Here is a 10,554-nt window from a genome sequence, read left to right on the forward strand (position 1 = left end):
TTTTCAGGTACAAGCACACAGATATTAACCAATAGACTATTTCTTTAACTTCTTTTTTAAACAAAGTGCAATACCAAATTTTCTTTATCTATCCAAGTGTAGTTTTTCCAGCTATTTTCTTGGACAACGATTAGGGCCACATTAGGGAAGAAAATATTACATCTTGAGAATAAAGTTGTAAGAGCAGCCGCTTGTGCTAAAGTAAGAACCCTGGATCATCTGGTGAAGTTAAACTCAACAATTGGGAAAAAAGTGGTTGCAGAAGAAGTGTGCACATGCTGCCTATCAGACTGCCTTCCCTCAGAGTAGATTCAGTATTTTGTCCGGATTTAAATGACACAATATCACTGACAAGCTAAAAGATTGAGAATTCAGTTATTTGTAAAACCCTTACTAAAGTACAATTTCACAAAATGCACCAAGATCCTTTTTTCAGTGCAGGCGACTGGCTGATCTTCGCCTACAAAATTAAATACAGGTCGACCATTAACTAAAATTATGATCTTAATCTCATAATATTATGACCATATTCTCCAAAATGTACAATTGTATTCTCTTTTCATTGCTCCTATTCTCCGCAACACTTCTCAAACCAAATTAATCTCCAAGTTTTTTTAAATGCTTCTTTTACCTTAACATTCACCTTTTTCTAAAACCAGCTTAGTGTTCTTAGTGCCCTAACTACATCTAAGTTTAACCGGTATTAACCAGTATTAATAAATTGCATTACCAACTCTGACTTTATATATTTAGGCCTAGTAGCCTATGTAGCAGTAAACTTTTTTCTTTTCATGTCAGACTCTTTGCAGTGTCTCAGATGTGACAAACATCCAACACACCTACTGTGCCTGGAACCCAAAGCAGCAAATAATGGCAATTACCGCTGGCACCACTTTCAGGCACCAGCGGTTTTCATTGGCCTGGACTAATCCCTCATAAATCCTTGCAGCGCTCCAATCACCAGCCGAACCTCAGCTAATTGCTTATGAGTTCCTTGCACGCTCCAGGTGCCACCGTAGCACACCCGGTGTTTGTAAACACAGCTTGTAAAGAGGAGGCTGCCATCAAAGTGTTAATGTTTCCCTCGGAGGATCAGAGGCGATGCGGGAACGATGGGGGTGCAGCTGTGGGTTTGTACCTGGATGTCCTCGACTGAGGCATTCCCTCCTTCCCCGCAGCTGTGGCCGGCCCAGAGAGGACTTCTTTTACACGCTCCTGTCAGAGAAGAAAGACACTCAACAGGAGTTTGTGTTTGTTTACCTTCCTGTTCCTTTCTGTCCTCCTTTTTACTCTTTGTACTTCTTGGTGTCTGTGCCTGAAGTAGATGATCTCACTGGGTAAGCATGGCTGCTGTTGTTCAGAGCTGAAAACAAATTCTAAGGTAGTTGCGTGCTTAAAGAGATGGGGGCAGCAGATGTGTGTTTTTAAGTTTTAGAGCCCTTCAGATGTGTTCTTTGAAACCAGAAACAGTGGTTTGATGATATTAGCAGCTGCCCTGGAGAACAGGTAGTTGGTTGGTCCCCTTTTTTGTGTCAGAAATGTGATTTGTTGTCACATTTCAAAGGAAAAGAATCACATTTTAAAGTATTTTTAAAATAATTGGTTGCCAGAGCAGGTTCAGCAGTTTTTGGTGGCCATTGTTAATGCCCCCTTCAATAAGAGAAGACTTCTTTAATATGTCTTCTGTGACATGGGACAAATCCAGAGTTTTCATTTATATAAATTACTTTTTAAATTTGATTTGAAACCAGTGAGGCCTTTGCATGAGAGTATCTACCACATTCAGTGTGTTTTAATACAAAGTTATCTCTTTTTCTTAATTTACAGTGACGTTTTTTAACACACCGAGGAATGACTGTTTAATGCACCTCATGTCAAATTCAACAGGGAATCACTTGACAGCCTGTACAAACACAATGTACCAAAAAAAAAAACGATTAAGAATAATACTATCCATTATCATTTTCTGCTTTGACAGTCAATTTTGTAATGTTTAAGATGTGTTTGCATCTCAGTTTGACATATAATTTAAAGCAACAAACAAACAAAGCATTTTTTAGCTGACAGTTATGGCTGTAGAGTTTGTTATTCAAGCTCAGTGTTCCCCCTCAACAGCTAACACAGTGTCTTGTGATAATGCAATCATACTATGTGAACCAAGTGTCGTCACATGGTGAAAAAAAAAGAAGGAAAAAACTATGAAAGCCAAAAATGTACTTTCTGGACAAATTTCAATGCTTATTTCCAAGGCCACATATATGAAAGACCTTTGAGGGCATGTTGAGGAACATGCATGTGTCATGTCTATGAATTGTGGTAAAACAAAGTGGATTCTGATGGCAAAGTAAAGCCTTATGAAAATATCTAAGTAGAGCCTATTTTTGCACCTGCATTAATGTTTAGGTCAGATTTCAGAAAATTTGTTGAATCATGCTGTAGAGTTCACCCTGTCTGCAGAGGATGGTAGTCTAGCTCCCCTTGAATAAAAGGCATGGGAAGTTAAAGACATAAAATTGCTGGCCACAACAGATAAATCTACAACACTGAATGGTAGTGAAGTAAATACTTCATGAATTGGTACGGGATACTGCAGGGTTTGAGGATGGATAAATAGAAATGAAAAGGTCACAGACTCTGACAGTGACAACGCAGAAAAAGTTGTGCGGCGCTAATTCAGGCAGTTCTCTATTCAGCGACAACCTCCAGTCTTAAAATATGAAGCCCATGCAGAAGTGTTATAAACTGCAGTTCATTGAGCGTCTGCTTGAGGCTGGCTGCAGAAACACTGTAAACCACATAGACACAAATTTAAAAAAGACAACCTTCGCAGAATTAATAAACATGTTTACAGCCTGGTTCAAAAAACATTTTTCACAAACATCCAGCAGGTCCTTGCCTTATTGCGCGACAATTCAGAAGATATTAAGATTCCAAGTTTTGCCCATTCAAGGACATGAATGACTTGACTGACAGGAGGAAGCACTGTAGCTGTTGGCGAGGAGGCTGAAAGCCCGCCTTCTTCCCTCACACTAGCTCGACTGAAGTTAGGTCGCGTTCAGCATTTCCAATATGGCTCCCGCTGACGATTGGCTTCAAAACAGCGCTCAGGATGGGTGACTTCACAGATACTACGTCCATTATTTATACAGTCTAGGGGTTATATTCACTTTGTTTAACTTCCTCATCAGTGAAAATCTTCAGTTTAACGCAAGTAATAACATCTGAGTCGGCTCATTTTTAAAAGGCTACAGAGTTAACTGTCACTATGGACTTAGCTCAAACTGTGAGTGCAACAAACTAATTTTAGCTGAATAAATATTACCTGTTTAAAATCATTGAAATAATTTCAAAATCAGTATAAGCTGAAAAATCGTTCATTTCTCCAGCCATGAGCGGGTCGTATCAGAGGACCCCGTCAAGGTGGAACAAAACCTCTCTGTTTTACTTTGGGTCTGCTTACCCTGTCAGGGTTTCAATCCACTAAACAACGTGCTCTCTCTACATTATCCCTTATTTCTTTTTCAACAGTGATTGTAGGTTTTGGAAGGCAGGGACAATCAATTCATTCTACAAATCTAAGAACACACAAACGAAATCTTGTGGCTTTTTTTTTTCAAAAGAAGACTTCTGTGTTAAGACAGGCTTCAAAAGTGTGAACCAGGTCTTTTTAAGCAGAGTCAAAAAGAAATCTTGAGTCTTAATTTCATAAATAAACATATTAACTCAAGCCTTTGTGCCAAGTTCAGCTTCACTGTACTCTCCAAAACAAATTTGGATTTGCACAAATAAATAAGTAAGAAAAAGAAAACTGCAGCACCTGTGAAACCCCCACTGTGAGAGTTTACTTTTCAGTGCCGGATGGTTTTAAGACTGCTCCGAAACTCAGTCAGTGCCTTGTACAGGACCTGCGGTTGTACAGACGCAGCTGGTGATGGTCTGTTTGGTGGTCAGGTGCCCGCTGCTGCTTTTATGACTATTTCCTACCAGCTTTGGGTCACCCTGTCCTTCAGCACCTTGATCTCATGCTATGTTTACAGCTTGTGTCCAAGGCCAACAGTCATTTTTCACAAACATCCAGCAGGTCCTTGCCTTTGAGCAACAACACTTGATGTTTTCCCTGTGCAGACTTGGTTTCCAGCGGTGTAAAAAGAGGATTTCGTGCTCTGATCTGATAACAGGCCCCATCAGGGTGCTTTTGAAGGCGTAAGTGGGAAAATAGAACCAGAAAAAATGCAATCCAACAGACAGCTTCATCTTCAGTAATTAGCAGCTATTCAGCACCCTGCGGTACGCCCTTGGGTCATCTCCAAAACATCTCCCTATCGTAGCCATGACAATGGGTGCAGGCCTTTTATTTTTGTATGCAGACAAAAACCAGATCAAGAGTGAGCCACATGGGACTTGTTTGCAATCACTGCCCAGAGGAAACAATTAGCCCACAAGCTTGCAAGCTTTTTCATGGGGTGAAGTGTGTCAGAGAGGCTGTTTAAGAGGCCAGCAGACACAGGTTTTCATGTCCCTCAGTAAACAACGCAAGGCATCATCAGGATGGAGTGCCACATCTGGAGTCTGGAGGTTTAAATGGATGCAAGCAGTAAAGAATAGTAACATTGTGCAGGCTCGGACACTGTGTATGTTTGTATTAAATTCTTATGTACTCTAGCATGTGGTCCAACATGAGGGTGCATACTTGTTTAATTAAGCTTCTTTGAAAAATCGGTAACAGTTTCCCACCTTTTTGATATTATCTAACATTGACCTGCTGTTCTAAATGCACTTAGCTCTCCTGGTCTCCCCACAAAGTGAGCTCTTGCAGGTCATTGTGCATGTTCTGTCTGTCTGTTTCTGTTTTCTTTCCCCCAGAGCTCTCCCCAGAGCATATGCCTGTCTGGTATCCTAATCACTAATGATAGACTCTCTTTTGATGGGGAAACTCCCTGATGCTAGATGTTTCTAACCCAGACTCCTGTTCTCTCTTTTATTTTCCAGGTCTGATGGAAATCCGATCTGTCAGTGTGGGAGTTGTCGCCATCAAATCTGTCAGCACCGGGCTGTACTTAGCTATGTCCAAGAAAGGCACGCTCTTTGGATCGGTGCGTATACAAGCTGGCAACATTGTTTCTGGAGGTCAAGATGGGAGGGATGAAAAGGGGAGGGGAGTGAGGTGAGGGTAGCAGAAGTATACATGTATAGGGGTCCCAAAAAAGTGCCTCTCCAAACATGTTCTGTCCTGGAAATATGAGGAATGTCCTGGAAAGTCCAGAAAAGGTCAAAGTGTTACATCAATCATGGCTGTACACCTGGCTTGGCCGTAGTTGATGATACTTTCAGCTTGAGTTGGTTTGTTCTACTGTCAAAATAGATAGCAGGGAAAAGAAACCCAACCAGGGACGACAAAGAGCCAGCTGGGCTCCTCAAAGTGTTTGCGTGCCTTCTGCCAGTTGTTGATTCTGACAGCAGGCTTTTAAAGGTAATCACCTCTCTTTGTTCAAATCAGCTGAACATCTAACCTGAGGTGTGTGGTGTCTAGCTCATGTGTTCATATCTTGGAAAATGAGGAATCAGGAGCAAGCAATCAGTCAGCAGCAGTGATAATGCAAGTACCCTCAACAGTAAACAAACCTGAAGACCTAAAGCCTTCACTTAACTCCCATAGTGACAAAAAAAACAGTGAAACACGGCAGGCTTGTACTATCTGATGTTATCAGGGCCTCATTAAAGCCGCTAGATAATAATCTGGAATAGGGAATGTGGAGAAACCTTATGTCACTACTTTATCTCTCAGGACTCTTTGACTTACTGATAAGAAGCTGAGAGTTGTTCTACTTCACAGATCAATACACCTGTAAATAAGGATCATTGACTCAAAAATGACATCACTTACTCATTTTGACTGTTTTGAGTACAATAAAGAGTCTATTCACTCAAACTGTTCTCACGTCAACAAGTTAAAATGACAGAATAATCTGACTGGACGACAAGAGATGAGTGCTGATATAAAGTGCAACATCATGGGGACTCTTCACTATCTATATAACTCCGCCTCAGGTTTTGTCAATACTGTTAATTAACATCCCAGTAGACAAGATTTATCAGGTGGATGCTATGGAGGAAACAGTTGGCATGCTTAGAAATGCACATAACACAAAGAAGCTGGTCTGCAATAACATGTAGACACACACACACAAAATGTCAAGAGTCCAAGAAAGTGTTTGGGTTTCTTAATTTAAGTCAAGTTCCAGTCCAGTTGTGTTGGCATCAAACAGTATCCTCCGTTGTTGAAAAATGAAGTCAATACGAAAGTGCAAAAACCTGCAGTTTCATGAGTGTCCATTTGAGGCTTCTCCAAAGGCAGATTAGTCTGCATTAACACCCATGTTAAAATGCACTTTTTTTACAGCAGAAATTAACAACAACTATAGTCTGTATGGCTTCACTCCTCTATTCATAGAAACAGAGTTTTACATTAACACCTACCAAGCTGCCAAAATGGGTGGATTTCAGCAGTGGTGTGTAACACAGTCACTCCCACTAGGCACTCAGTGGGGTTGAATTTTATATATCATATGAGCACTATCTGCATACAATTGTTGGCTTTCATGAAGCCTATTGTCTCGCACTTACATGCTACTGACTGACTCCACTACAGAACATGGTAAAGATGTGAATCGGAGGAGCTATGTAACAGCACATAACAAGACCGAGAGAGCAGACAGTATTCAATTTCTATGGAAGTTGTCATAGTTACAGCTGTTGAGACACAGAAAGAGTCTTAGCAAATGTGTCCTTCTTTATATTTTTATTATGATGCCAAAATAAACTCACCAGATATTTATTTAATGAAAATAAAGGTATTTACATGATGCATTCAGCTGATAACAGAATCACCATTTACACTGAAAAACCGGCTACATCTGTGGCCGCAAGCTATGAAACATGTCGACTGTATCAAGCTCCGCATCAATCAGTTTTTGGCTGTAAATAAATAAGATTAGCTTCCAAAATCCTGAACCCAGTTTTAACTGTGTATAGTTAATACACCATAACCAGGTTTAAGCCCTGGTTATGACTAAATTACCGAGGTAAACAAGTAGGACTCAATATTGAGAGGGCACATTTAGTACAGTCTTTACTGCTGTATAAATATTTAAACAGTGTTTTTTAACTTAGTTGTTTAAATTTAGTTTTTATAATTTCTATGAATCCTCTACACCCTGCACTACTTTTATTATACACAATAATAAGCTACACCTTTTCTGTCTTGGTCGTAACCGACAGCATGTTTCATAATAAAAGAGCTTAACACAGACTTATCAGAACTACATTTTTGATAATGACCTGGATCATTATAGATTTAATGTAGTCTTGATTTGGGTGTATAAAGTGGTCATTTACATTTTATAAGGGTTGTTTATGTAAATTTTAGCACATCACAATCAACTTTTATAATATCAAATGTTATTTCTCAGCAAAAATCTAACTTTGGAAGAACATTCGCCACAGTGGCCAAAAAGCAAAATAGTTCAAGTAAAGCCATGCATACACACTGAACAGGTTTTTTATAATATGTACCTTCATAACACATTCATTTTTTAGATATCAAAGCAAAGAGTTTTGCATATATAGGCATAAGAAGCAACGTGGCTAATTTGAATGACAGGTGGGATGTAGCTGTTTGTCTGGATGCTTAAGGACCCCTCATCTCTTTGTTTTTCTCTAAACTGACTGAAGGTTGAATTGAGCAAATTGTGCCGACCTATCTATGGCTGGCGATTGTTTACATAATCACAAATCAATACTGCAATGTTACCAATTTTTTCTTCTCCAAATACCACCTTAAGCTCTGTTGTATCAAAGCAATATCACACAAATGGTTAAGCTGTTATGCTGAATATCAACACAAGGTGATTATCTTTGGTACTCGGGGTGCAGCCTTGTGCTTCTAAACAAATCACACACGTACTGTAATTCATTTCATTGGTATACAACAAAACTCTATCTCTCATGATACTGTTAAATAACTGTGTTTTTTGTGTGTGGTATAATAAGGTATTTTATGGTTTTAAGCTTAATTTGTGTTGACCCTGGCAGCAGCACTCCAGTAACAGAGTCCCAGTTACTCAAGATATTTCACAGCCCTCATTCTGATCAGTTTTCAGAGACTGGTCCCAATGAAAACTCAAATGAGGCCTGTAGATTGTTTTGAGTAACCACAACGTTATTACTGGAAAGACATGCTGGTTTCCGGTTCTTAACTGGAAAAAAAATGTGATTCTTTGTAGAACATACCAAATTCCTCTGACAGAAATAAGTTTCAGAGGTAAATACCTCAAAACACCACACTTTTTACTTGGAAAGACTCAAAATCTGAGAGAAAATGTTGTTTTTTGTAATTCTGCTAAACAAACTCTTTACTTCAAGACCAAAAAGTCTATTGAGACTGTTAAAAGAAAACCAGATGAATACCTTGTGATGGAAAAACTCTAAAACAACCCTATCATACTCTAACACCTGGAAAATCCTTTACAGCAACAAAGAGACATTAACCTTTGTACTCTTCTTGGAGGTTTGCCTGGCATAGCACAGCAGGAATAGAAGTCAGACATAAGTTAAACACTCTTCTGTTATGGCCTCTTTAACCTTTCTGTCTTTCTCCCTTGGACCCTACAGGTGAAGTACAACCCAAGCTGCAAGTTCAAGGAGCGCATCGAGGAGAATGGCTACAACACTTATGCCTCTCTCCGTTGGAAGCATGGCGGCAGGCAGATGTTTGTTTCGCTGAACGGAAGGGGCAAGCCGCGGCGAGGTCACAAGGCTCGGCGAAGGCATCCATCTACTCATTTCCTGCCTATGCTGCCCTCCTAGCTGCCCAAGTCTGAACACTTACCGGCAACCGGCTGGCTCACCTGACTCCTCACACTAGTGACAGCGACCTTTACTTTTATGCTTCCATTCTCCTGTCAAAAAAATGTACATTTGTCAAGGTTTGTAACATTTGTAGAAATAGTATAATGTGTACCTTTAAGTTATTTTCTCTGTTTTCTCATGACAGTGGAATTATATCATCAGACATCTGTCTGGCTACAGTTTCTGTCTGTGTGTCTTGACTGCGCATAAAGCAGATGTTGGGTTACTTTGGGTGACTGTATAAGGACTGAAAAAGGCCAGCGAGTGACTGAACAAAACATGGCTCATTGGTTCGGCTTCAGCCTTTGATGCTACGGAAACACAACAAGGGAAGCATCTGGTATAGTGAATACAATATTTGTCAAAAAGGCAAGTACCCCTGTTGACTGAAACACAAGGCAAATCTTAAAAAGCAACAACTTTTACATTCGGATTGTTTCCTGGGATAAACTGTAAGGACACTGATCTTGACCTGAACCGCACAGATGAGATGAAAGTCTCTCCTAAATACCCACATTGACAAATGTGTATGTTTCTCTATATGTCTACACATGACACTAATACAACAGAAACTAAGCTAACTACTGGGATAACAAGCTACATTTCCTGAGGTGACCTTTTATGTTTGTGCATGCTTCTGACTGCTTCTATCACCCGACAACTTACAGCTAAGAGACTGGGAATCAGTATCAGGAAAAAAAGTGTCACATCATGTGTCTGATTCCTGGTGTATGGTTCAGTCGTAAAAGAATATGATACATTTTGAGTTAATGCATTATAGCAGTTGTAGGTACACCACAAGTCTTTACTAGCAACTTAATTAACTTTTACACACTTAGAAAACAGTTACTGTCTCTCTGTCAAGTCTTGCTAACATTTTCTCAACAATAAGGCTGTTGCTAATAGAACAATTAATATATTTAAAACATTTTGTACTCTTTAACTGTTTGAAGTTGATGAATATTGTAATTGTTGACTTTTTGTGTTAAATTGTAGTCATACTGTTAAAAAAAAGAAGGGAAAAAATATATTCCAGTCCATATTCAGCTCATGTTGTATGTTATTACTACTGGTACTACACTGATACATTTGTGATCCACTTATCATAAACAAAGTTTAGCTCTAGGCCAGTAACAGTAGGTTGTATGTACAGCCAAAGTCTCTGAACAAACACTCTTTAGATTCATTTCAGCAAAGTTATTTGAGTGCCTTGGTCCATGCTGAGTTTGGTAAACTTCAATAAAAAATGTGCATAACTCATGAGTCATAGCTCATTCGCTCATGCTTGCAAGTCCTTTTTAAATCCACAAGTTCAGATGTGAGGACAGCGTTGAAAAAAAAAAAAAAAACGTGTCCCGTTGGTGACACTGATTGTTCAGTGCTGGTAACATCTCCATCCAAGCTCCCCAACATAATCCCCGTCCTCATCATAATCATGACAAAACTCACAGCAGGCGAGGCGTTGATGTGGAGGACCTCCCTGAGTCTGATGAAAGGTCTGTGGTTATGAACTATGCGACTGAGCATCGAGGTCATTTACACACAGACAAGCCCTCCAGTGGCACAGGAGGCCTACTCGGTCTTTTCAGTGAACAGAAAGGAGAGTAGAGGATGAATAGTGGCTGTTTGGGGTGAATAAAGGCCAAC

The 10,554-nt window shown here is 39.7% G+C and overlaps 1 protein-coding gene across 2 annotated transcripts in view; it reads left to right on the plus strand.

The window, feature by feature from the left end:
• fgf22 (fibroblast growth factor 22) overlaps positions 1-10,167 on the plus strand; it is a 43,394-nt gene extending 33,227 nt beyond the window's left edge. The window contains exons 2-3 of one of the 2 annotated variants that reach the window (XM_034708834.1): positions 4,990-5,093; positions 8,671-10,167. In XM_034708834.1, coding sequence (XP_034564725.1) covers positions 4,990-5,093; positions 8,671-8,865 — 299 coding nt within the window. In that variant the 3' untranslated portion in view covers positions 8,866-10,167. Of the gene's footprint in view, positions 1-4,989; positions 5,097-8,670 lie in introns of those variants that run through there. The other variant, XR_004634812.1, reaches the window with a different exon arrangement.
• The last annotated feature ends 387 nt before the right edge of the window (positions 10,168-10,554 follow it).

The sequence above is a fragment of the Notolabrus celidotus genome, chromosome 2, assembly GCF_009762535.1.
Source record: "Notolabrus celidotus isolate fNotCel1 chromosome 2, fNotCel1.pri, whole genome shotgun sequence".
Classification (NCBI taxonomy): Eukaryota; Metazoa; Chordata; class Actinopteri; order Labriformes; family Labridae; genus Notolabrus; species Notolabrus celidotus.